Source organism: Pseudochaenichthys georgianus, chromosome 9, assembly GCF_902827115.2.
Source record: "Pseudochaenichthys georgianus chromosome 9, fPseGeo1.2, whole genome shotgun sequence".
NCBI lineage: Eukaryota > Metazoa > Chordata > Actinopteri > Perciformes > Channichthyidae > Pseudochaenichthys > Pseudochaenichthys georgianus.
Genome location: NC_047511.1, coordinates 30,362,297 through 30,389,392, shown reverse-complemented (window position 1 = coordinate 30,389,392; position 27,096 = coordinate 30,362,297). Strand labels below are relative to the sequence as shown.

Genomic DNA, 27,096 nt, shown 5'->3' with positions numbered 1-27,096 from the left:
TGTGTGTGTGTGTGTGTGTGTGTGTGTGTGTGTGTGTGTGTGTGTGTGTGTGTGTGTGTGTGTGTGTGTGTGTGTGTGTGTGTGTGTGTGTGTGTGTGTGTGTGTGTGTGTGTGTGTGTGTGTGTGTGTGTGTGTGTGTGTGTGTGTGTGTGTGTGTGTGTGTGTGTGTGTGTGTGTGTGTGTGTGTGTGTGTGTGTGTGTGTGTGTGTTGTAGACCTGGTACAGTATGAGCAGTATCTTACAACTGAGGCCAAATATCCAAACCTGTTCGCTGTCAGAACATCAGTCCCACGCTATGCTTACATCTGTTACTCTGAAAGATACCTAAGAGTCTGCCTGCTCTGAATCATTTTTACTCTCATCTGCTCCCGTTTCCCCCCCTCCTGACAGGCCTGCGGCTTGCAGAGCAGCTGGCTCGGCGTGAGGACGAGGCGAAGATCCGCCATCGTCTTGGGCTCTCTCTGTGGGCCAGTGGGAATCTGGAGGAGGCCCAACATCAGGTAAAGCTTCTCCTTCTGCTGCCTCTTCTAGCCTTGCCTCTACTCTCAAGCCGACTCCTCTCCTCTCCTCCATCTGGACTCCTTCCAGCTGATCCACCTCTCGTAGTTAAGACTGACCTCTAATAAGCGCACATCTGTTGGTCGGCAAAGACTACAAACGAGAGTAGGGAAATAGATGATCTGGAGTGTGAAATGTAAGTTTTAAGTAAAGCCCAATGGTAAAAGAAATGACCCATAGGACGAAGAACAACAGGAGAAGAGGTGGCCGTAGAGCTTGAACATGGCCGCTGGCAATATGCTGAGGAGTCTGTCAAGCTGGTAAATGCTGTCATCTCAGCAGACAGGCGACAGATGACTGGATATTTTTTCGTGCATGGTCTCGGGAGTCCCAAGCCTCCACATCACACATACACACACTCCCTCCTCTTCAGCCCACTGCCCACCTGGCAAGCATGGAATATGCCCTTAACTTCTCTCTTTACAGTCTGTCCACACACCACAGCTCAAGATTTGATTTGATTTTTCTCTGCTTGTGTATCCACACATAAGTCTGTGAACAGCAGTTGCTGTCTCACGTGTGTCTGTAGGGATGTTATTCCGCTGCTTTCATTTTCAAAATCTAGTCCAAAACATTTCTGGTATGATATGCACACGCTACGCACATCTATGTGACCCAGATAGCTTTCTGTTTCTGTCAAAAGTAACTTTGTCTGTTTGCAATTATCTGTAACAAGAGTTAGAAAAGAAAGACTTGACCAAGGTGGTGACTATGGCAAAGGCTCATGACTCATATTGAGGAATTTGTGTTGGATTAAAGCAAAATATTATTCTTATTCTTATTCCCGATGCAACATATTTTCCACTGCATTTTTGCTTTCCAGTTTAACACTTGCCCTCAAAACCTTAGTAGGGCATGTTAACAGTGGGCTGATTTTGTCCTAACATGCATAGATCCCGTGTGTTTCCCATGTGTTTCTCCCCATGTCAGATTGTAGCCCACAGGGTGAATTGGTGCTGAGAAAGGACACTGTTTTCCTCAGAGTGTACATCAAATGGTTATTCATGAGCTGGCCTGTTGCTACAGGTGACCTTGGTTAATTCCCTGACCCACTTCAAACCTCATTTTTATCGGCTTGTATTAAAATTCATATAGCATCCATAGGTGTGGATGGAATGAGAGTTCTTGACCTCATGTTCCTTATTCTCTAAATATTTCAATCCAATTGTAGTTCAACACCATGTCTGTGATCCTAGTGTTCACAGTGACACGCAGATTGACGTGTCCTGATTATAATCAGCTATTTTACCAGCGCATGCTCCCTCTGAGATGCCCTCACATTCATATGTAAGGAGAACATGGATCAATACATTCAGTGGTCTACTGTAGATTTTCTTTATTCATCTGATATCATCTGCCACACAGAATGAGAGCTTATCAGGCAGGTTATTTTACAAAAATCATTAGAGGCATGCAAGGATCAACCTCCACTGTGATTCAGTGACATTGACATTCACTTAACCTGCCAGATAAAAGCCATGTTAGTGTCAGAGCTGTAAAACATGGGAGTGCTATCTGAATGCATAGCAGCTGAAGAATGTGGCAGCTTTTTACCTGTACCACAGCCAAGGCGAGTCACTGCTGACGCAGCACATTAGGGATTGTTTCCCCTTTCATCTGTGCCAGAAGGGGTCAGGGAAGAGGAAAGGCGCTGTGAGAAATTAGTTTCACTCTTAAAGGGATGTCTGCAAGGCTTACAGATTAAACTAGCACTGCAGCAGTCTGCCCACAGTCCTATCAGCAGAATCAGCCTGAGACCAGCAGCTCCGTCTACTTGCACTAATGCAGCAGAGCTCACAGATTCTATGCTGATCTCTACTCTCCCCGTTCACTCTGACACACTTTTCCTGCATGACCTTGGGATATGCCAGGCGAGCTACAGTGTATGCATATTATGTGAGCACGCAAGGCACACGCTCTTTTTTTCTTTCTCTTACCCGACCCACAATGCTGATACAATCCACTTCATCCACCTTTTCTTCACTGCAGTTCTTTGTCTTGTATAAACTGTGATCAAAGCAGTATGAGCAGAGTGCTTTGGCCTCTCTGCTGGCCCCGGACTCCCGGAGAGTGGCTCTATAACGGCCCTAGTCACCCTACAGGGCTGCTATAGGCGCACAAATAGGAAATCAATAAAGGCTCCCATGAATCAGCACTCCTGGCCAGCTCCGCTTGGCCAACGTGCAACACTGCCTGCTGCCCCACCTTTCCATTGTCTCTTTTCCCTATCTCAATCCAATGTCTAGCACTGAATAGAAAGGTCTAATAACGCAGACAGGCCTAGTGCGTTTACAAAGATTTTCTTTTTTGTCTTTCCAAGATTCCCAGGTAATGGTTTAGCTTCTCGTTGCCCTTTCCCTTGTCCAGGCGAATAGGAGCCGAAGAGAGGTTTACTTGTGTTGTATGGGGATTCATCAAGCTACATTATGTGACTTTCCTCAGTTGAGAAAAGCAGAATTGGAGGGCAGCGGGTCTCATAAGTGATGACCGCTGAGGTGGGATTGTGCCATCTTGTGGCCACAATGAATCTCCCTCTTTAAAAGGCTAATCATGTCCATGCATAGTGGTGTATGATTTGTTGGACACTTTTATCCGTAGTGTCTGAACTGTGCCCTGACTGCTTACATTGTATCATCAAACCTATAAAACCTGCACTGACGCTTTCCACAATAATCAGAGCTAAAATGATGTATGATGTTGAAACTGAGCCAACTACGAATATCTAATGTGTTGTTGTTGTTTATCCTCAGCTCTACCGGGCTTCTGCACTGTTTGAGACCATCCGCCATGAAGCCCAGCACAGCACAGACTATAAACTCTCCCTGTTCGACCTGCAAACCTCCTGCTACCAGGCACTCCAAAGGGTCCTCGTCAGCCTAGGTATGCCCATAGACACCTCTCATACCTTCAATTCTTCAATTTGTCTAAGCATATACCTGTTAATCAGTTCTGACCTCTGAATCCACACAGGCCACCACGATGAGGCTCTGGCGGTGGCGGAGCGGGGTCGCACACGAGCCTTCGCTGACCTCCTGGTGGAGCGGCAGACAGGCCAGCAGGACTCGGACCCCTACACCCCGGTAACAGTGGAGCACATATTGGACACCGTCAACAGCCAGAGGGCGTTGGTGCTTTATTTCTCAATGGCGGCTGGCTACCTGTACAGCTGGCTGCTGGCTCCAGGAGCAGGTAAGGACCGACTCTCTGGCTATGGCTCTGTTTTAAAATAGCTTTTTGTAGGAATGTAGGAAAGACTTTCTCCCTTATTGTTTTTATTTTCTGCCTTAGAATTTTTTTTCTGGTGTAACTCACTGTATGTGAACAATCATATTGGGTGAATAGGTTTCAAATTTCCCCTATTTTACTGACTTATAACAGTTGGCCATATGGTACTGGTAACTTTACACTTTGGCAGAAAACCCAGGAACCACTTTTATTTTATTTCGCCTTAAAGTTGTTACATTCCTTGAGAAATATTGCATACAGAATATGTCTTGTAATACACTAAGGTTACGTGAATATTCAATTACAAAAACGGAAGGATGAAAGCTAAAGGCCATCATATTATTACAAAAGGATATTCAATAATGTAACACAAACTGTAAATATGTGGACATAAAAAACTCTCCGTCGTATTGAAGCAGCTTTCTTGTACAAAGTGTAAAGCTATAACAACTACACATGCTTGCTTCAAATCAAAGTGTATGAAAGCCTAGAGGCTGTAGCTTGTTGTCAGCTGCAGGGGTAAGAAGGCCAGCTTTTAACACCAAGCGGCAGTGCCACCTGCCACTCTGCTGTTAGGATTTGCCCCCTGCTTCGCTTCTCACCCCAGAAGGCGTCCCCCAATGAACCATGCTAATTGAAAGTGACACAGCCAAACAACATCGGCAACATCTCTGCACATGCCAACAGGAAAACACTTAGCTGTTGCACCAAGCCCAAACATAATTTGGCTTTCTCTTTTCATCCTTTTTTTCTGTTCCCTTTTTTCTTTGGATTTTCTGGTGGTATTGCTGTACTTTTGCACTTCTTTGTGTGCTTTTTATTGTGTATCTTTTGTTGGCACACTGAGTAACACCACACAGGCAGAGGGATTAAGATGCAGCTTGTTTATATGACTCGTGAAATTCCAGTTTCACAAAAAGAATAGGCAGACTGCGGGTGAACTACAGTGCATGTCACACGACTCCCCGTCGCTGTTCCTTGGCTCTCTTCTGCTCTCTGCTGTAATGAGAGGAAATGAGAGCCGTGACCCATGTCCCTTGCCACCAAGCCTGAACATTTGATCATATCCAGCTCCCTGGCAACCAGATGAACTTGACCCCCCCCCCCCCAGCACTAGTCATACGGAGGGGAGGAACACTACAGGGACCAGTGGAGATCTTCAAAGCGCTGAATATTACCCCAAGCTAATAGGGAGCCGCTTGCTCACTAATCGCCTGTCTGTCACTTCCTGGCATTCCCTGGCATTCAGCTGGCACACAAACATGGCCTACTCTAAAGACTCACTCAAAAGAGCTTCTAAAGGTCCTAATTACTTCAGTAGTGTAAATTATGTGACATTTTATAGACCGGAATTGCATATACTGCCCATTCAATTGCATTTAATACGAAATCGACATGATAGCACATCTATTTATACAGCACTGACACACCCACAAACTCACACACCTACACAGTACACACACACAGCCTGTTCTCCATCCAGTGTACTCTTCCCCGCCCCACTCAGATGTTTCTGCTTGACACTCTCATGGCGGGCGGCAGATGGCACAGGCAGCCTACTCTTATATTTTATTGAACATTATTTGTTTTATTCATTTTGCTCAACATATGCACTGCTGCAAACTGCCTCACTCACAGCCTCCAGTTGAATCCATCCAATATTCCTGACATGAGCGAGTAATTCAAAAGAAGATAAGCAATTTAACTAAAACAGTCAGTCGTTTTTGCCACTTTTCTCTTTCTACAGGCATCCTGAAGTTTCATGAGGTGTATCTGGGCGAGGGCATGTCAGAAGTAGGGTCTGACTTCCAGGAGGGGGGCAACGGAGGGGTGGTTTGCGGCTCCTCGCTGGAGCAGTACATCGCTAGTGCCCGTGAAGCTCTGGGAGTTGAGTCGTATTACAGCAGGTGAGATTTGTACAGCTGTCACAGTGAAAGGAAACGTCTACTGTTTGTTTATGAGCTCATTATGCATGTGAAACACTCATTTAGGACTTTTTGCTTGAAAGTTTGCACTGCTTGCTCTTATAACTAATAACCCAGTACCTATTTAGTCTCCATCCAACTTTTTTATGTTGTCTTTTTCCTGAGCAGGGATAGCAATAATAGATTAGCAGACAAGGAAGAAAACATACCCACATACACTTTATTGACAAACAAATGAAAGAAAGCCAGTACAAATCACTGTTTGATTACCAAGTGCACTTGGAAAGCGCTAGACGGTCATCAGAAGCCAATGTAAACACTACATGACTCCTCAAGAGTGTAGCCCAAACAAACAACAAAGATTAACACTTTCACTTACACTTTAATCCCTAGAGCTAGTTGTAAAAGGGATTATTTTATCATTCAGAAAGTATGTGTTTGTAAAAGAGTGTTATGCCCCATTGCACCCTGTGATGACAGGCTTCTACTACCTTTCTAAAGTACTCCGCTCTCACCACAGTGGAATAAATAAGACAGAATAATGGCTCTTTGGATAGCCAGACTATTGAACCCACCAAACAAACATTAAACCTGACAACTAAAGGAAGAGAGGATGGGATTTCCTGAGAGTATAAGGATGAATGGGAAGAAGGTTATGAAAGAATCAATGGAGTACAATTCAAAGAAGCCGAGGCTGGTGGTTAAAGAGCAGAACAGGGATTGTAGCCATATGGGACTCTACAGGAGGAAATGGTGGCGAGATATATCGACAGCTAAAATCACCCTTTGACATCATGGCGTCTACACACCATTTGACATTGCCGTTGTTCTCTAGTTGGGGTTTGATCCATAGTGCCAAGCTGGTCTGCCCAGTGCCAGCCTCCGCCACCCTAGCAGCCTGGCCCTCCTGCCCCATTACCAGCTCATTTACTACTCCAATGGGAAGCTGTACACACGTCACTGCGCCTGGATGGGCACAATATGGCACCACTTACCAGCCCATTCATTCTCCAGAGTGGAGAAAAAGAGAGGCAGCACTCTGAAATGACATGGATGGAGAGGAATGGGGGAGAGCATATGTGTGCGAAATAAAGGATGATGACAGTAGAAAACATTGTATTAAAGAGGCCCTATTATGCTCTTTGGGGGTTTTATGTTCCTATAGTGTGTGTTAGGTTGTTGCATATAAATTGTCAACAAAGGCTAAAATCCCAAAGTTCATACACTCCTCCCCCTGCCTGAAATGCCTCCATTGGACTCCTTTGTTTACTGCCGAGACATAATGACATCACTATGTAACATGTGCGCTTCTATTGGCTTGTGCTCCAACACACTGTATGCGATCTGCTAAGGGGCGTGACATCTCTAAGCGGTTGACGAATCACAACAGAGCCAGCCAGCTAGCCAATCAGAGCAGACTGGGCTCTCGTTTCAGACCCAGAGTGAAAGAGCAGTACTAGAAAATAAAGACCTTTTGAACAGTAAAGCATGTAAACATGTCACAGTAGAGGCACAAAATACAAATATGAAACCTGAAAATTAGCATAATATGGTCCCTTTAACTAATTGCTTTTTTTGTACCATCATCTTTTGAAACGGATTTATATTCTGCATCCAGCATTTCTTCAGTGCACGTACATCTGTCGGTATGTATACACCCCCGGGAAAATGAATCTCAAAAGAGATATATAATGCAAGGATTTCAATGAAATGGTGGCGTTGGTGGTGGTGGTGGCAGTGGGAGCATGAGATGATGAGAGATCCATGGTGCAAGAAGCTGACATAAGAGTTACACGATGTGGGTGCATCAGAGGAGAGGTTGAAGCATGAAGGGAGAGATAGGGGGGTGGTGGTTGAGAGGTAGTAATTGTGGGTTGGGGGTGGTTGATTCCCCACTGACTGGATCAGCATCGCTAGCATTATAATGAAAGGATTTATCTCTGCTTACCATCAGGGTGTTGGACCAAGCCTGGGAAATTAGGCCAAGTGTTTGTGGGTAGAACAGTGTGTTTTGGGGGGAGATCAGCAGTGTGTGTAGTTCACTTACCCGCTGAGAAACAATGTAAGTCTGTGTATTGTCTACTTTCCCCAAAGTGCCCCTTTCTTGCCAAGAAACCTCGGCGGCTGTGCATGTCTCTCACTCTTTCTCCATCTCTCTTTCAGAGGGTGCTCAAGCAGCGAGACAGAGAGCGAGGCAGGAGATTTGTTGGACCAACAATTTGAGGAGCTCAACAACAAGCTTAACTCTGTCACCGATCCAACGGGCTTCCTGCGCATGGTGTCCAGAAACAACCTGTTCAACAGGTAGGGGATGATTCACAAATCACCTGCACGTTCCAACCCTCTCACTGTGGCACAGCCATAATTAACAAGCGCTACATCGACCCGCTTTCTCACAGAATAAAAGAAGATGAAAAATATCTGCTCGGGAAAGGAGATTCACGGGTATTGTGGTTAATCTGTGAAAGGATTTTCTTTTCCATTGTTTCGCCAGCGCAGAGGCAGCATGTGAATTATTCTTATTAAAATAGACTGAGAATAGCCAAGCTGCTAAAGCTCTTATCAACTGCCTACTCTGATGGGGCTGTGTGTGCATGTGTTTGTGTACGTGCGTGTGTGTGTGGTTTTAAGATGTTTGCACTCTCTGTTTGTTTGTTGGTTATTTCAGTGAGTCTGCCAGTGGCCCCTTCAGAGCATTATTTAACGATACTATGCTAAGTATTCATTTACACTGAGATGATTGGTAATGTATACAAATAGAGTGTGTGTCTGGGTCATATTTCCCTGTCCTCGTCCACAGTTGAGCTGCTCTTTGATGAGAGGGTAATTCCAGCTTTAATTGAGTCTCGGTGCTCATTAAGCCCCTTTAATGGGCTGCCGGTAATAATCCGCTCATTCTTTTGGGCCTCAAAAAACTCTGAATTATAAAGCTCCTCGTGCTTAGGAGCCTATCGTCTATCACAATGTTAAAGCACGAGAAAATGAAGAAAAGATCATTTCAAGCCATCTTGGGGTTTCATGTACATATGAGCTTTTCAAAAGCTCTCAATGACTTCACTTCTCTCTTTAATGTTCCTCTAGTCTAACATGTCAAGATTTAGGCTATTAGTGTTATTAATACCTCAGTATTTTAACAGTTACTGACAATTAAGAGAAAGAAGAAATATAATGAACTCTAATTGGATGACATTTCAATCAAAATAGGTGCAAGAACAATATCCTGACATTAAAAGACCAGTGCTTCTTTACGTGATATCTTCACTCTGTGTTATCATCGATTGCCCTATTTTAACACAGAGATTGAATCTTCACCAGAGAGCTTGCAAGGGTTACTATGGGAAGGTGATAATGGAAGTCTCCTCGTGTCTAATCCCCTCAGTGTGTAATTGAATACGTTGTTATGCCCAATAATTTTTTGAGGATCTTGATGAAGTTGTCAGTGAAGGAGCTGTTAGTACTGATAAGAGCTGCCACTACAAATACAATTGAATTAGGTCAGTAGAAAAAGCCTAATGTGTGTGTAATAGAGGCTAACTTGTCGCCCTTTGTATCACTTGAAGTGCCAAAAATAGGCAGCCGCCGAATGCAATCTTCAGCGTTCGAGTCACGGCTTTCAGTCTTTTCTTTACGCTGTCTCCCTCTACACTTGACACTCACCTTCTCTTGGCGTATCCCCTGCCTCCTCTCTCATTCTTCCTGTCAGGCTAACAAACGATGGTTTGCTTTCCCATGGAGGCTCATGCCAAGGCCTGGGAGAGAGACAGAGTGTTGGGAGGCTGGAGGAAAGCCAGTGGCCGGGGGCTACCAGAAGGGCAGGATAGATGTCTGTTGGCTGGGGCCCGGAGGAAACTCTGGCTGGTGGAACAGATGGAGAGAAGTGACATGTGCGGCCATAAAGCTCGGCCCGTGTGCCTACAGCACCAAAGGCTTCTTACCCCATGGCCACCATTAGCACAGTTATCAGTATGTTGCGCGTCGCTGCCTGAGCAGGGGAGCTCTCACCCCCGTCACACAGCAGACAAGCCTCAAACACACAGGGATATATTTCTGTTAGTATTGCAACAACACTTGTTGGAAGAGGATTGAAGGGTCTTACAATCTCATTCTTCATCAGCTGGAAGTCCTGAGTACTGATTGTAAGTAGAGAGGGTCGCTGTAAAGATGAGATGAGCCCGCTCTCAGCCTCTTTTGGTTATGATTCTGGCAAGCTGATAGCATTCAATGCTCCTTCATGTTTCTTTAGGCACTATACTACCACAGTGCTATACTGCCATCCAGTGGAACGTTGTATAATGACATCATGTTTTCTGAAGCAATGCTCATGTGAAATTACATATGTGAGTTCACCTAGGCCCTAGGGATTAAAGTGCATAACAATAGAGATCCAGTATGGCCTGCTATCATCTGCCTTTTGCTCAGTTTGTTTTCGGATCTGACAGATATCATGTTAGAAAAAAAAGATGGGTCTCTGATAAAGAGTGTTAGATCTCACCCTTCTTCTGCAGCAGTAAACTTTTACCACACACAAACTCAGAAGAGTTCCCTTGCTGAGTTTGCATCGTGCTAGATATATATTTGATGTTATTGTATGCAGTAGTTAGACATGAAGCTTTTTCGCACACATGCGAGGCTCATTTTTTGCAGCAGCATGGCTCGATGTTTAAGGGCAGTTTAATACATGAGACTCCTGTTTATATGCAGTACTATTTTGACATGTATTGTGTTATCATAGAATATACTTTTTCTTTGTAAGGGAGACTTCAAGTATTACACAGTATTGTTCTTAAGGTTCCCAAAGCATTCATAGTTTAATTAATGTTGACTCAAGGACACCCAAGGAGGGGCTTAAGTAGTATGACATTTTGAATATCTGTAGATCCAAAGGAATGAAAATCATTGTGTAACTTAAAGAAAACAGAAAAAGGGATATTTTACATGCATATTATTTGGGAGCTAACTGAAAATGCAATATAAAATCAAATGACATCAAATACAATTGTATTTATGTAGCCCAATATAAAAAAAACACATTTGTCTCAGGTGGCTTTACATTTTTTACAGATCAACAAACATGAATGACAGTGTAATATATATATATATATATATATATGTCATAATAGGTAACAACATACACTGTATAATTGACAAAATGGTAATGTGAATTAGGGCTGCTCGATCATGGCAAAAGTCATAATCTCGATTATTTGGGTAAATAATTGAATTGAATTTACTTTGATTTTTTGAAAAAAAATGTTGAACAGTATGTTTTTAACAGTTGATTACCCTGAACTTTAAATATAATTCAACTGAAAAACCAATAAAAAAAATAAATAAAAAATAATCGTTTTATTTCGATTATGTTGTTTTCATAATCGTTGCAAGCCAAAATCGTAATTGCGATTAAAATACGATTAATTAAGCAGCCCTAATGTGAATATAAAATACAAATTCAATAAAATATAGTGTATGGTATGAGTATTTTCAATATGTGATAAACTACCTCAAACAGCCTTAGGTCGCCAGCACAACAGTTTGAGGCACACAAATAAAAACAGCATTACTTTATGTTTGTGCAGGAGCTGCCAGAGTATGACCAGCCTGTTCAGTAACACCATGTCACCCGCCAAAGACGGTACTTCTTCCCTGCCTCGTCGCTCCAGCAACCTCGGAAAGCCTCCACTCCGGGCACTTTATGATTTGCTCATTGCACCTATGGAGGGGGTAAGTACTACCTTTATGGGTCATTGCTTGAATATTGATGTAGTTGTGTGGCAGGGAGAAGAGTGTAAGAGGAAATGCAATTATGTGTAATGTTAAACTAATCCTTTTGTCTGACAGGGCTTGATGCACTCCAGTGGGCCAGTTGGCAGACACAGACAACTGGTGATGGTGCTGGAGGGAGAACTGTACCTCATCCCCTTCGCTCTGTTAAAAGGAAGCTCCTCTAATGAATACCTCTATGAGCGCTTCAGCCTCATCGCCATTCCCTCCATTCAAGGCCTCGGATCAAATGCAAAGGTTGGCCTTCTTGTTCATAGAATAATGCTACATTTCCATTTGAAACTACGTGATGAGTACTTTAATTATCCACAGTTTCTACCTTTTCAGTGTCCTACAACATGAAGTAATCTCTGACAGGCTGTAGCGGTAGAGTGTAACCTTTAATATTGTGCCCCTAGACAAACTCCCGGCGCCCTGGACCAGCTCCTTGTGGAGGTGTCTCCATGGCAGCAGTGGTGGGGAACCCCCGCCTGCCCTCACCTGTCATGGACCGCTGGCTGTGGGGACCCATGCCCTCTGCAGAAGAGGAGGCTCACATGGTGGCAGAGCTGCTGGGCTGCCAACCCCTGGCTGGCCCTGCTGCTACCAAGGAAAGGGTGATGAGCGCCCTCTCACAGGCTGAGTGTGCTCACTTTGCCACCCACATTTCCTGGAAATTAGCAGCTCTGGTGCTCTCCCCGAACCCTGAGAGCGTGCCTGGTGGGTCGAGTGCCAGTGGGGGTGTAGGAACATTGGGGAGAGGGGCCGGGGGAAAGAGAGGCAGCAGTGGTCGAGGCAGGAAGGGCTCCGGAAGCGGCTACACCATCCCCGAGTCCCTCCACATGCAGGATGACAACAGTGACCTGGAGAGCATATGTGATAGTCCCCCGCTGCAGGAGTTCCTGCTCACAGCTGCAGATATACTGGACATGAGGTTGCCAGTCAAACTGGTGGTGCTTGGGTAGGTTGGCTGATTGAGGGAAACACATTTAAATAGAGTCTTTATGTTGATTTAGGTCCTGAATTTTCATTTTATTTCTTAAAGTTCTATGGGAAGGCCATTTTATGTGTAAATCTGTGATGAAATTAATCACTCAGTAGATGTGAAGTGATGATTATATTATAACTATTTTAGAAAAACGAATTAGAATGTAATATAATAACCTGGACAGATAATAAAAGCAAATAATGCTTGACATTTTATTAAGCATTTTAAAGCTTTCTTATTAAATGACCCACTGGTGTGTCATTTGGCTACAGGTCGTACCAGGAGTCCAGCAGTAAAGTGACTGCAGATGGTGTTGTGGGATTGACCCGGGCCTTCCTGGCTGCCGGGGTGCAGTGTACTCTCGTGTCCTTGTGGCCTGTCCCTGTCGCAGCCTCCAAAGTTTTTGTCCATGCTTTTTACACTGCCATGCTTAATGGGACCAAAGCTAGTGCAGCACTGGCAGATGCCATGAAGAATGTCCAGAGCAGCAAGCAGTACTCGCACCCCTCCAACTGGGCAGGTTAGAGATGTGATTCACCCATAATTCTACATTCCCATGATAAAAAAAAAGATAACTTTGAAATTAAGCTCTTTTTATTGCAATCTTTCTCTTCAGGATACATGCTGATTGGAAATGATGTGAAGCTTAACAGTCCCTCTTCCCTCATTGGCCAAGCTTTGGCAGAGATTCTACAGTATCCAGATCGAGCACGAGATGCTCTGAGAGTTTTACTCCACCTGGTAAGACATGGACCCAAGAACAAACAAACAAACACACACACACACACACACACACACACACACACACACACACACACACACACACACACACACACACACACACACACACACACACACACACACACACACACACACGCACACACTATATTTTCATCACTTTTGAGAACATTACATTGACTTACATTACATTGACTAACCCAAAAGCTAACTTTTCCAGGAGTCTTACTTAGACAATAAATGCTACTTAGCTAATCATATCCTTAAACTAAACCTAACCTTAAACCAAGTCTTAACCCTAAAATGCACACTTGAGGATTTACTATATGGGCGTAACAACCAAAGACATGTGAACAAATGATGCTGATGATGCACATGTCTGGTACTTGCAGGTGGAGAAGTCTCTTCAGAGGATACAGAACGGCCAGCGGAACTCCATGTATACATCCCAGCAAAGTGTTGAGAACAAGGTGGGGGGGGTCCCTGGCTGGCAGGCTCTGTTGACAGCCGTGGGCTTCCGTCTTGACTCTGTGGGCACTGGTATGCCCTGTGCCGTCTTTTTCCCTACTGCGGATCCAGGAGACAGGCTCCAGCAGTGCAGCACCACCTTACAATCACTGCTGGGTAAGCACACCGTCCAATGTTTGACTGATTGGGTGATATGTGTTTGTTATGATATGTTTTAACACTGTTTTCCATATACAACGTAGCCAGCTCTGTCCTCTTTGTTTGCAACATTTCATATCACTCCACAGCCGACCTGTTTAGTCACAGCGCTACTTAGTTTGGGGGTATTAAGACCATGCCTTGTGTGTGAATAATGAGTATCTCTCTTTGATCCCATCCCTCAGGTCTGCCACCGCCAGCTCTCCAGGCTTTGTGCAAACTCATCACAGCTTCAGAGGCAGGGGAGCAGCTCATCAATCGGGTAGGCCCCTGCAGCTCTGAGAAAATGCTGCTGGAGTTTTAAATCTAATGCACCAGATAGAAGGTGGTCTTTGTCTCAAACACCTTTGCTATTATTCATTGTTAGGAGCTAGTAGGTCACTTCCTTTCACTTTCTCTGAAGCTCTTATACTGCTTTGTACCACGAGGTTCTTGCTCGAACAGAATATCCATTGAGTAAGTTAGTTACGTCAAGATTCAGTACACTCTTAACGCACCAGCAACTCATGCTGCAGCTTAACCTGCATTGCTGTGCAGCATAGAAGCCGAACGAGCACTTCAAGTACAAAATCTTTACTACAATCTAAGTCCTGTTCACTTCTACCCAAGCTCATGACCCAAGAAAATTAATCCCACGCCTTTATCCCTCTTTACGTGGAGCATGTGGCTGTCACATGCTCACAGTAAAGTGAAAGACTATCCAGTTAGTTGCTAATTAGTTTTTGTTGCCCTATACTGTAGATACTGGTCTCAATGCAGAGAACATCAGACATGCTCAACCTAATCTATGTACTGTATGCTGATTGCATCGAGCTGTAAACACTTCTGTTGTTACCTGAACCCTTTGGCCTGTGTGCATGCAATTAAAAGCCTTTTCTCTCTCCCCTGACCCTAACGTGCGATCTGAAGGCTGTTAAAAATATGGTGGCAATGGTAAGTGTGCCTTCACCTACCTGCACTCTTTCCTATCCTAACCCTTTTCCTCCAATCTCCACTTAATGTTCTGCAACACTGAAATAAACGTCTTTCTTAGAAGCTGCATGACACTAATGTTCAGTTTTGTTGTTTTTGTGCTGTTTTGCATTTGCATGCATTGTAGCCAAACAATCATTTACTGTGTTTCTTTTTCTTTTTCATTGCTGGTTCCTGCAGTCAGATCTAAGGGATTGTTAGTATTAAAGGATTAACAACCCTGGTTCATTACAGGTCAGAGGAATGTCTTAAGGTGGTGAAGGGGATAAAGCTATGATGTAAAAGAAAAACTCTCATAATTGAGCAAAAAAAAGAATCAGCAGACGAGGCATGTTTCTACTTTTAGAACAGTTATGTCACGTTAACAAAGGTGTGTCTGTCCCTAGCCAAGTAATCCCAAACATAACAGGCAAGTGTGACACCCTTTCACAAGTGTGACCTTTTCAGCTCGGCTCCCCTGCAGGTGTTCTGTTGATCTCAATACTCAGAAAACATGTTTTGCTCTACACAGATGAAAATAAATATTCATTGAGAGCATGCAACTATAACACTTTGATGATTTAATTTTTGGTCTCAAATCATGTTTTCCCATTAATTTCATCAGTAGATTTGACCAGTTTATTGTGTTCTTGTAATCATTCATAACCACACCACGCCTGATTTCCCTGTTTGTCTTCTTTTTCTTCTTCTCCAGCTCCATCAGGTGCTAGTCCAACTACAGACAGGAGAAAAAGAACAGGATTTCTCCCTCCAGCCCATTCAGGTGTCCATCAGTGTGCAGCTATGGAGGCTGCCAGGATGCCATGAATTTCTGGCTGCTCTTGGTGAGTCAACTGTTACCTAAGAAAACCTTCTAACTTATCACCCACCATTCATCCATGTGGACTCTCAGATTGAAGTCGAATAGTCCATTTAGTTTAGGAACCTTCCTAACGGAGTGAAATGACCCGGAAGTCCCTCAGTGGCAGCCATGATAAGTGCCATTCGAATTCTCTAGATGATAGGAAAGGAGGTTTCAAACTTCCTTTATAACCTCCTTTAGCTTAGGAACCACTGGACCTCCCTCACCGAAAGGAGAGGAGAAAATGCTGCCCCACAATGCCTTGCAGCCGCAGCATTTGCCGTCACACAACAGTCGGCCGTTCACGGAAACAACCGATTATGACCGAGAAATTATATCATGAAAGTTACGGTGCTTATTAAGCTTTTTAAAACGTATGTGGTAACTTGCCAAAGTGCTTTGTTTTGAACGTTCATCAGTATTATAATCAAAAAGAGAAATATGAACGTTAGTTTTTACTGAAATGATCAAATAAAGTCAACATTTCACTGAACTGTGTGGGGTTTGTTCAACTTTTAAAAGATGTTTGAATGGTGATGTACACAGTGATAGGTGTTAAGGACTAACGTTTATAATAAATACATTTGTATTTATTTTAAGATCTTTTCATAGTTCATACAATCATACGTATTGGGATCATTTGTATTAATGTACCGGAGGGAGAGGGTGACGAGCATAAGTTTCACTTTCCTTTTTTATTTCAATTCCAACTTTGGTCATGAAGAATATGTTTCTCTGTTGTCCCCGTTCATAAAGCAAAGCAACAGCATCAGAGCACGGTGCAGAGTCTCTAGATGAGTCCGTCGTTCTTATTAAACATCCATGTTGTAGTCCGCTGTATAGAAAACTGTAGTTTCCATAGTTTCCCCACAGCAGCAGACGCACATTTATGACGTCCGCTGGCGCATCATAAACATGTCGGATAGTGAAAGTGCCGTCAGATTCTCTAAAGTACCGCAGTCTCTTCTCCTAAGTCCTTTTGAATTCTCCTATCCACTATCCCTTAACCCCGTGACGTTTCACTCAGAGGTCAAGGGATAGACGATAGGGTTGGACGTTAGGAGCTGATTTTTGCACTATTCGACTGCAACCTCAGATTCAGTGGCAAATGTATAAGTTATAACTGTTGATTTTTTTGTGTGTGCAGGATTTGACTTATGTGAGGTAGGCCAAGAAGAAGTGGTGCTAAAGACAGGCAAGCTAGCCAACCGCCGCACCTTGCACTTTGCTCTCCAGTCTCTGCTGGCGCTGTTTGGTAAGATGCTTTTATGCATTGTATCATTTAAGTTCTTTTAAATGTGTTTTGATTGGGCATTTTAATCATCAATGTGCATTCAATCTTGCAATCATGTTGTTTTCACCAGGTGTCACATGATTTCCTTTTCTCCTTTTCTCTTGTCCAGACTCCACAGAACTGCCCAAGCGTCTAAGCCTGGATAGCTCATCTTCCCTTGAGTCTCTAGCTTCAGCCCAGTCTGTGTCTAACCCCATGCCCATGGGATACTCAAGCCTTCCTTTCTCTCCTCCTTACCTGGACAATCAGGCCTCAGATGCCATCTCTGTGTATAGCCTCAGCTCTGTAGCCTCCTCCATGAGCTTTGTTTCCAAGACAGATTGTGATTTCCTTGGTCATCGGCAGCGCGGTGGGGCCACAGCGCACTACTCTATCCACAAACACCCTCATGTCCCCCGCAGTCGCTCGTCTCCTCACGGGGCAGCTGCAGCAGCAGTGGCTGGAGCCCGGGGGGAAGATGAGGAATATGAGGGTTTTTCTATTATCAGCAGCGAGCCACTGGGAAGCCACTGTGACTCTCTGCCCCTGCCCCCAGGCCACAGCCAGCGCCACCGTGGAGGCAGGGGGGTTGTTGGTGGATCCAGCACAGGAGCAGGGAGAGGCTACACTGTATCAGTATCATCAAGGGGCAGTGTCAGCACCCCCACATCCCCCGTTAAAACATGCCTGGTGCCCAGCCCAAACTCACCATTCCAGAAGGTGGGAAAGGTGAGCAGCTCAGATACAGGTGAATCGGACCAGTCCAGTACCGAGACGGACAGCACTGTCAAGTCTCAGGAAGAAAAAGCTGTCCCTTTGGACCCTCAGGAGCTGGCACAGAAGATTCTGGAGGAAACTCAGAGCCATCTACGGGCTGTGGGTAGTCTTCAGCGGGCCGGGCCAGAGGGTGCAGCAGCTGTAGGAACCTCAGTGCGAAGCAGCGCCTTCCGCTCTTCTGAAACTAGTGCGTTCAGCCGTCCTAACAGCAGTGCTAGTGGCCGAGCTCAATCTTCCCCCAGACCCAAACCTCCCTCCCGTTCCTCTTCTCTTCAGAAAATAAGCTCTGGCTACAACAGTCCCGCAATCTCTGAGTCTTCCCAAAGGGATGGCAGCCATCCTTCGCCCACTCTGGACAGCCAGTTCAGATTGAAGTACCCAAGTTCTCCATACAGCAACCACATCTCTCGCTCTCCGAGTAATGTGTCTCCCATTTCAGGTCACCTTTCCCCGGCAGGAAGTGCTCCATCGCCTGCCCTGTCGTACTCCTCTACAGGCTCTACTTGCTCTACTTCGGCTGATATACCTGACTTGGACCGGCTACGAAGAGGGGTCATTGATGAAAAAGTCCAAGCTATTCACAATCTGAAGACCTTTTGGGCTAACGCTGCAGCCCAGCACCAGTCACACCTAGGTCCTGTCAGAGCTGTCCACGGTGCTCCTGGCCCTCTTGCTTCTGCTGGCAGGGATGTACTGAGCCTTCTGAACCTCTCTCCACGTCGTTGCTCCCCTAATGATAACCAAGACAGCCTGGAGCTGCGGGAGCTGGGGCTGCAGTCACTAGATAGGAACAACAAGAATGGACACAACTTCTCCAACCCTAGACAAGTGGCCCCGTCACCTACAATTTCCACAAGCAGTAGCCCTGGTCCTCGTTCTATCCGACTACCTGCTGGCAATGGATACAAGTTCCTGTCGCCTGGGAGATTTTTCCCTTCCTCTAAATGCTGAGACATTTAAAATGGTCCCATACTTTTATCTATCATTTAATATCCTGTGCGCTGGAGGAGAGGGGCACTTTTTGAGGACTACTATTGGTCCACTAAGTTTGACTGACAGAAGGATTTGATTGGTCGGAGAGTGTGATCCCACAGAGGCACATGAATGCTTTAGAGAGTGTCTTGTCTTTGTGCCCATAACACTGTAAATGGCAATGAGAAATACTCAACGACCTGATACTGTGTTTGTGTGTAACTGTGTGTCAGGTAGATGTAAATGCCATTTGGTATTTTTCTTTGCTGTTTGTGTGGGCCAAGATGCAACAGACTGATTTTCTCCATTTTATTTTATATTTTTAAATGTAATGGTTATTGTTATTATTGTTTGTTATTGTTATTAATATTATAATTATTATTATTATTATTATTATTATGTTTTGTAAATTAATTCCAGTGTTTCACAATCAGTATTAAGCGTTTTTATATTATTAAAAAGTGAACAAACATGTACCATGTAAAGAAGGATAGAGTGGGAAAAAAAGATTTAATATTTTTTATGAAATCAAAAGGGCATTTTGCCTGATTTCTTTGTGAATTGAGTGTCTGCTCTGAAGCATGGATTTTCTTGCTATTCAATGTTAAGTACCATGTATGACTTTTTAGCCCATGATTTTTTGAGATTAAACATGAAAGTTTAATGACAACCATCTGTCATATATCAGTAAACTGTTTCAATAAAAACATCATGTTTGCTTTCTTGTTTGCTGACTTTTGGCTTATTCTGTTGAATGGTGCCCTCATGGAAGGATGGGTGAAGGGATGGATATATAGAAATATGGATAGATATTATTTTTAAAAGTCTTCTTCGCCATAAATAAAGTCCTTTTGCAAGGGTGTCACTTTCTGTTAAATAGTAGTGGGATAAAGAGGGTGAGAATATTTCTAAAATGGTCGGGTGGGTAAGGTATGAGGTCACAGTAGATAGAAAGGGGGTGGAGTAGCTATTTTGTTTAATGACTTATTTCAATGCAGACTATGTATGGAAACTTTACTTCTTTTGAATATGTGGCCCTTCAGTTGAAATGCTCCTTTCGAGCTCTTTTCCTAAACATCTACAGACCACCCAAATACTGTGCAAGCTTTTTTGATGATTTTACCGAGTTGTTATAGTGTCTGTGTATTGACTTTGACCGTTTAATCATTGTTAGCGATTTTAATATCCATGAGGACAGAGGGGCTAAAGAACTGTTTTGTGTTATCGACAATTGTGGACTGACTCAGCATGTCAAGGGTCCGATGCACAATAAGGGGCACGCCCTGGACTTAATTGTATCAAAGGGTCTGAACATCTCTAAGCTTGTGGTGACTGATGTTGCGCTCTCCGACCATTCCTGTGTTTTCTTTGAGAGCTCTATTACCGTCCATACAACTGTTAAGAAAGAGATAACCACTAGACGTCACTTAACTGAAAATGCAGAGGAAATGTTTGCCCAGATTTCTAACATCTCAGTAAATGAGCTAGTAGATCATTTTAATTCTAAAATAACAAATGTCATGGATGCCATCGCTCCCATTAAAATAAAGGAAGTATCTGGCAAGAAAATATCTCCATGGAGAAAAGCCATGACTGTGAGAACAGCAAAAACTGAGTGCAGAAAAGCTGAACGCAGGTGGAGAAAAACAAATCTCCAGGTTCACTTGGAAATATATAAGAGAAACTCGGTTTTTATAATCAGGAAATAAAAAAGGCACGACAGTCTTTCTTTTCTGACATCATTACCAAAAATAAAAACAACTCACGTGCCTTGTTTGCTACCGTCAACAGACTAACAAACCCCCCAGTGTCAATAGCCTCAGAATTTTTATCCACCAGGGCCTGCAATGATTTTGCCTCCTTCTTCACTGACAAAATCATGCAAATTAGACAGGCAGTCAGTGCCTCTGCATCAGGTACAGCAAATGTACTGTCCCTGTGTTCACCTAAAGCCAATTCAGACACCATGTCACAATTCCGTCTGATAAATGCTAAAGACCTGGAAGACATTATCCAACATCTGAAATCCTCCTCCTGTAGCCTCGACATCATCCTGACAGGATTTTTCAAAACTGTTTTTAATTGCTTGGCCTCAGATCTACTACACATAGTAAACAAGTCTCTTCAATCAGGTGTATTTCCACAGGCCCTGAAAACTGCAATAATTACCGCTACTAAAAAAGCATAACCTAGGCGAAACCATAATGAATAATTACAGGCCAATATCAAACCTTCCCTTTTTAAGCAAATTTATTGAAAAAGCAGTTTTTCAACAGTTGAGTAATTTCATGTTTTTGACTGACGGTTTTGATGTGTTTCAGTCGGGCTTTCGACCTAACGACAGCACTGAGACTTCACTTGTTAAGGTCTTAAATGACATCCACAGACAGTGGCAGAATATCAGTGTTAGTATTATTAGATCTCAGCGCTGCCTTTGATACTTTTGACCACAACATATTGCTTGACCGTCTTGAAAACTGGTTGGGAGTTTCAGCAACAGCTCTAAACTGGTTTAGCTCCTACTTGAAGGACAGAACAAACTTTGTCTCAATAGGCAATTACAAATCAACCCTGATAAATATGTCATGCGGGGTTCCTCAAGGCTCCATCTTAGGACCTTTGCTTTTTAATATTTATATGCTACCTCTGGCTGAAATTATTAAAAAGAGCGATCTAAGCTATCACATATGCAGACGACACCCACATTTATTTTAAAATTACACCGGGAGACTACTCTCCGATTAGAACACTGAGCAAGGGCATTGAGCACATCACTGACTGGATGACTCAGAACTTTCTCCAATCGCACAAACAAAAAAACTGAGATCATTGTTTTTGGAGCAAAGCAGGACCGATTAAAAGTAATCGCAGAGCTTCAGTCGGCAGACTACAAAGTAACTCACAAAGCAAGAAAGCTGGGTGTAGTGATGGACTCAGACCTGAAATGTAACAGTCACATTACAACAGTTATTAGGTCTGCATACTACCACCTGAAGAATATATCAAGGATTAAAAAACTAATGTCGCAACAGGATTTAGAAAAACTTGTCCATGCTTTTATTTTCAGTAGACTCGACTACTGCAATAGTGTATTCACAGGGCTCACTAAAAAATATATCAGAAAGCTGCAGCTGATTCAGAACGCTGCTGCTCGAGTTCTGACTGACACTAGAAAAGTGGATCACATCACTCCGGTTATGAGATCATTACACTGGCTTCCAGTCTGCCAAAGAATTGATTTTAAAATACTACTGCTAGTTTTTAAATCACAAAATGCCTTAGGACCGAGGTATACTGTACGACCTCCTCCATCACTATGAAGCATCCAGTAGTCTTCTGGGTCGGGTCTGCTCTCTGCTCCGAGAATAACCACTAAACATGGAAAAGCAGCTTTTAGTTATTATGCCCCAACAATCTGGAACAAACTGCCTAAATCATGCACGTCCGCCGAAACACTTCCTATTTTAAAATCCCGACTAAAAACGCACATATTTGCCGCTGCTTTTAATTGAGCTGCCCATACTCACACTACAGTATGCCTTTTTAGTCATGTATTCTGTACCTGCTGTGTTTATTTATTTATTTAATTTCATTACCTTTGCTTATTATGCCTGTTTTTAAATGCCTTTTTAATAATGTATTTATGCTGTGTTGGTAAAGCACTTTGAATCGCCACGTGCTGAAAAGTGCTATATAAATAAAATTGCCTTGCCTTGCCTTGCCTTAGGAAGAGTAATGGAAAAAACAGGCAGAAACTAGAACAATAATTATTTAACGTACTGATCAGTGCATGCATGTTTTTGGATCCTTTGAGAATTAGTAGGCAAGGGACTTCTAAGCTTTGGACGATGCAAATTCATGTATTCTATTAACATTGTTTGATGTGTCATATGTTGTGTAAAAAAACTAGGCCTACTTGTTGCAAGATGTTTGACAGAACACTTATGCTTGTGAACAGCTTATGCTTTAAAAAGTAATGGGGACAAAATCAGCCATTCCAACAAGGGATGAGGACATATCTCCAGCGTTCCCAGTGTAAAGTGTACAGTGTAAAGTGTTCTTCGGGAAAAGTTGTGTAGCTCAAAAATGTTTGGGGGTTAATACATACAGTATTTATACAGTCTATTGTTAACACCAATTAGCTGGTCCATCCCATGCCTACTTCTGCAAATCAGGCTTAGGGGGGAGGGACCCCTAGCTGCAGGTCATGACGTCAGCTGCAATCAGCGCTTGTTTGGAAGTTACAGTGGTACCGAGAGGAGCGAGCTACCATGGTCCTCATCAAGGAGTAGTAAGTCCGATGTTTTCTCTTTTATCCGGCATATTTTTTGAAAACGTTAAACCAACTGCAAGCAGTGTTAACAGATTCGCTTGGGCTGGGCAGTTTTTTTACCTAAGTTTGACACTAATGAAAACTTTTTCATCTTGGCTGTGTCACTCACACGAGGGATAGGGAGGTGGGATTGCTCTAGAGCTGCTGTGGCCTACCGGCGTTGACAGCGCTATGGCTCTGTGTGACAGCTGCTGTTGTACCTTACAGTTTCTCGTGGTTTCACCTTCAGTTATTCGCTTCTAAACTCTTCAGTCTATGCTTCGTGTGCATGTTATTTAAGATGAGGGTAACGGCATGGGTTCACTCCTTTTTGTGAAACTTAAACTTAAATTGAGCTACGAATTAGCTCACGGTTTGCTAATGCTAGCCAACCTAACGGTATAGCGTTGACATGAATGGATACCACTTAGCACTGCTAATGCTATAATTTGCAACTTTGACAGTAAACGTTACACATGTTGCGGAGTCCACTAATCGTATCCAAGACTTTGACTAAAAGGCAGATTTGTTGGTTCTCGCGTTGAAGGAATTATAATATATATAATTATAAACTAGCCTGCTAGCGGTAGTAACGTTAGTGTTTAGATGACGCTAGCTAGCTGTTAGCTGTGTGAGTTATGAAGTTGGATCTAAAGATGCTGGTGTTTACATTCAAGACATTAAGGGCTAGGACACTAAGCAAACCCTCAGCAGTTATTTAGTCATAGTTAGAGTCGGACTTTTGTTTAATGAGTGCTTGCTGAATTTGGAAATGTAGTTTGTTACTTAACGTTCAACAGTAAAGAAACTGTTGCGTTTTGTGAGACAGGAAGTCTATAGGGTTACTGTTTCAGGCTCGAGTTTTCTGCTGCTATATATTAATGAAGTATACAACTAAAAGCCTGTACCACAGGAACGTGACACAGGTCTAAAAATCAAAACACAGATCAAACACCACAATGTTGCATACTATTAATGCATCAATTAAATAGGAGCTTAATTATGCAGATCAGCAACGTTTCTAAACATGTCTCGGGTTTGGTTCAGGCCTTTCATCTCGTTTGCTTGAATATTAAAAATATGTGTTGGCATTTGTGATTAGTGGTTTTATTGGGCCCTTTCTATTAGATTTGTTTTCCTACAATGAACTTCAACATGTCATGCTGTTTTGCATATTGCAAGTACTTATTTACACTCGGCTGCTTGTTGTTGAGACTTAATGGGTATTTCTTAAGTCCATACACTTAGTTCTAACACCCTGTTGTTCCTATGGATATTAGGAAAGGATGGATGAGGATTGCTGGTTTAATTCTGCAGGCCACACAAACTCTGGCAATACACAGATTAGAGTTATGTAAAATCATATTACCACGGTGTTACATACCATAAATATAACACAGGATTACATTTAGCATCTTAAGAAATACCTCAGCACTGTTGCCTCAATAAGAGTACCTACACTGCCATTCAAAAGTTTGGAAACACATATATTGATGGGTTCTACTTGACTTCAATAATGGCTATTGTATTATAGTTTTGGCCCTGAATGAATAATAATTACATTAGTTAATGTCCCTACACTAGGGTTGCATGATTGAACACAACTTTTTTCTTTCAAGATACCAAATACCATTATTTATGTTAGGTGACCCAGAGCTAAACACTGTAGCCACTAGCCAGGAAGCATTTTTTCTTTGGGCCCTCTGGACTATTTGTGGTTAGATTAAGGCTGCAGCCACACGAGGACGAAAACGGCTAAACGCATAGGATTAACGCAATCACAAACAAGCTTCCGTCCACACGCAATAGTTATCCGGATAGTGTCTGTCCACACGAGACCGCTCCGTTTAGCTCCAACCGCTGGAGAAGCTGCAGTACATATGCAGGAGCCTGTACGTGGCGCTGTAACTTCCTCCACAAAAGCAGCGAAGAAGCATGGTTGTCATGGTTGCCCTTCTGTTTATTCTCCGCAGGTGGGGGCCGAGGGAACCGGGCAGCGTTTTTCGCCAGTCAACGTGTATTAAAGTTGAAATCTTCCGGACTAAATTATAAAAGTGCCGGTCAAAGGTCTTCTTTGTTATTTATTGAGCTTTAAAACAAATGAATAACGACTCTATATATTATAATAATAAAATACACGGAGCCTCTCTTTTTCCTCCTTCTCTTCGGACAGCGTCAGTGTCTGTCTCATGCAGCAGCTGATCCAGTAATGAGTGACCCGGCCGACAGTAAAAAATAAACATATTTATAACTAGTTTAGGGAGTTTGAGAGGTAATTAAAATAGCTAAGGGTGATGATCTGACTTGACGTGTGTGTTTTGCTGCAGCGGGAGGAGCTGCAGGTGAGCAGAGCTGCGTCCGTCCTGTCAGATTAGACTTCACTCTCGTTTAGGTCCATATCGAGAGAAAGATAAATAATCTGAATTCAGGGTGCAGTTTACTTTGACGCGGGGGTGAGCAGCAGAGGTGGGGAGAGGCGGGGCTATTGCCTCATCATTATTGCTGTAGATGTTGCACAAACAACTGTAGCATGGTCAATAGCGTCCGGAGCACGATAGCAACTCTGCGATCCGCCATTGTTGTTGTTGTTGGTGGCGAAACACTTCAGCAATGGCGCGGGGTAAGCAGAGGTGAGCAGAAGAGGCGGGGCTATTGCGCAATCACTATCAGTGATCTGAAAATGTTCGGATAGGGCGTACACACGGAGCCGTTTGACCCCCCAGAGAGTTGTGTATGCCTTTCTATCCACCTTGGGACCCGTTATCGTTTCCTCGTGTGGCCGAACGGTCTATATGACACTAAACAGTAACGCAAACGACCAAATTCGTCCTCGTGTGGCCGCAGCCTAAATGGGTATGAATTAGGGATGGGAATTTGAAAGCAAATGTATATTCGAATATTCGACCCCCAAAAAAATGGTTAATCGATTAACGGAAATGTACACATCATATATATATATATATATATATATATATATATATATATAAAATAAATAATTAAAACGAAACTTTTAAATTAAAAAGGGATCATACGCGAACAACATAACGGGTTAGGGCAACGTAACCCTATTACAACAGAGATCAACAACCTATAATGGAGAGAGAGAGAGAGAGAGAGAGAGAAAAAAAAAAAACACACACACACTTAGCTATGGCACTGTTGTGTACATTGAATTATTCCATTTGATCATATGTAATCAACTTAGGCACCCCTCCCAAAAACCTTATATAACCATTCCGTAATTTACATCTTCACAGGTTATGATGGTAAACTTCCAGTTCTCTTTACGAATGACTAGTTATTGTATCTATTGAGCTCAGTTCAAAGGTTATCTTTGTCTCTTTCTGCTCTTTCAGTTTTCTGTCGGGGTCTGTGCTAAACAGAACAAGATTAATATTCTGAAATGGTATAACCTGCACTTGGGATGGGTATCGTTAGGATTTTATCAATACCGGTACTGCTTATCGGTATCGGTATTTTTCGATACTCTTATCGATACTTTTCAATAATTTGGTCCTCAAAATTATAGACATGAATACAAGGTGTGAAGATTAAACAGTAATTTTATTGTAAATTTCTTGCAGAAATAACTGTATAATTTATACATTAGCTTCTAAGAAGCAGACTAAAATAACTTAAAGGGGCCTGGCTAATTTTTTTTAACATTTGTAAATCAGTTGCATCTTCATCCAGACATTTCAAACTGACAACCTAGCTCAACAAGAGATCCTTAAAACATTGTCTTACAGTGACAAAACTGTGATATGAAGAAATTGGTAAAAAGGCTAAGATGGCAAAAAGATAAAGGCGAGTACGTATATTATTCTGGATTGTACTTTTAAATCATCACAAAATAAATGATGTGCTGAACTGAAACACGTCAAAATGTGTCTGAAGGTTTAAACATAGAAAAAAGTATTTGAGCTTAAAATATGTCAATTCCTAGTAAACGACCAACAATTGCTGAACCATACATTGAAACGTTGACCTTTAACAACATTTAAATGCAGTTTTCCAATTCACAATGACATCTGTAAGTTTAACTGGTTTATAAAGCATTCAATGAAAGGCCAAATTATTATAGGTGTA

The 27,096-nt window shown here is 42.9% G+C and overlaps 2 protein-coding genes across 4 annotated transcripts in view; both read left to right on the top strand.

Moving 5' to 3' along the window:
• LOC117452380 (tetratricopeptide repeat protein 28-like) overlaps nucleotides 1-19,417 on the top strand; it is a 190,948-nt gene extending 171,531 nt beyond the window's left edge. For 2 of the 3 annotated variants that reach the window (XM_034090974.1, XM_034090976.1), the window contains 16 exons: nucleotides 391-500; nucleotides 3,309-3,438; nucleotides 3,529-3,747; nucleotides 5,531-5,690; nucleotides 7,872-8,012; nucleotides 11,285-11,429; nucleotides 11,547-11,726; nucleotides 11,888-12,429; nucleotides 12,729-12,976; nucleotides 13,073-13,197; nucleotides 13,587-13,818; nucleotides 14,046-14,122; nucleotides 14,770-14,793; nucleotides 15,527-15,656; nucleotides 16,821-16,928; nucleotides 17,077-19,417. In XM_034090974.1, the coding sequence (XP_033946865.1) occupies nucleotides 391-500; nucleotides 3,309-3,438; nucleotides 3,529-3,747; nucleotides 5,531-5,690; nucleotides 7,872-8,012; nucleotides 11,285-11,429; nucleotides 11,547-11,726; nucleotides 11,888-12,429; nucleotides 12,729-12,976; nucleotides 13,073-13,197; nucleotides 13,587-13,818; nucleotides 14,046-14,122; nucleotides 14,770-14,793; nucleotides 15,527-15,656; nucleotides 16,821-16,928; nucleotides 17,077-18,674 (4,169 nt within the window). In that variant the 3' untranslated portion in view covers nucleotides 18,675-19,417. The remainder of the gene's footprint in view (nucleotides 1-390; nucleotides 501-3,308; nucleotides 3,439-3,528; nucleotides 3,748-5,530; nucleotides 5,691-7,871; nucleotides 8,013-11,284; nucleotides 11,430-11,546; nucleotides 11,727-11,887; nucleotides 12,430-12,728; nucleotides 12,977-13,072; nucleotides 13,198-13,586; nucleotides 13,819-14,045; nucleotides 14,123-14,769; nucleotides 14,794-15,526; nucleotides 15,657-16,820; nucleotides 16,929-17,076) is intronic. The other variant, XM_034090975.1, reaches the window with a different exon arrangement.
• A 3,435-nt stretch (nucleotides 19,418-22,852) lies between these two features.
• LOC117452423 (phosphatidylinositol transfer protein beta isoform-like) overlaps nucleotides 22,853-27,096 on the top strand; it is a 29,631-nt gene continuing 25,387 nt past the window's right edge. Inside the window, exon 1 of the mRNA XM_034091047.1 lies at nucleotides 22,853-22,986. Coding sequence (XP_033946938.1) covers nucleotides 22,967-22,986 — 20 coding nt within the window. The 5' untranslated portion in view covers nucleotides 22,853-22,966. The remainder of the gene's footprint in view (nucleotides 22,987-27,096) is intronic.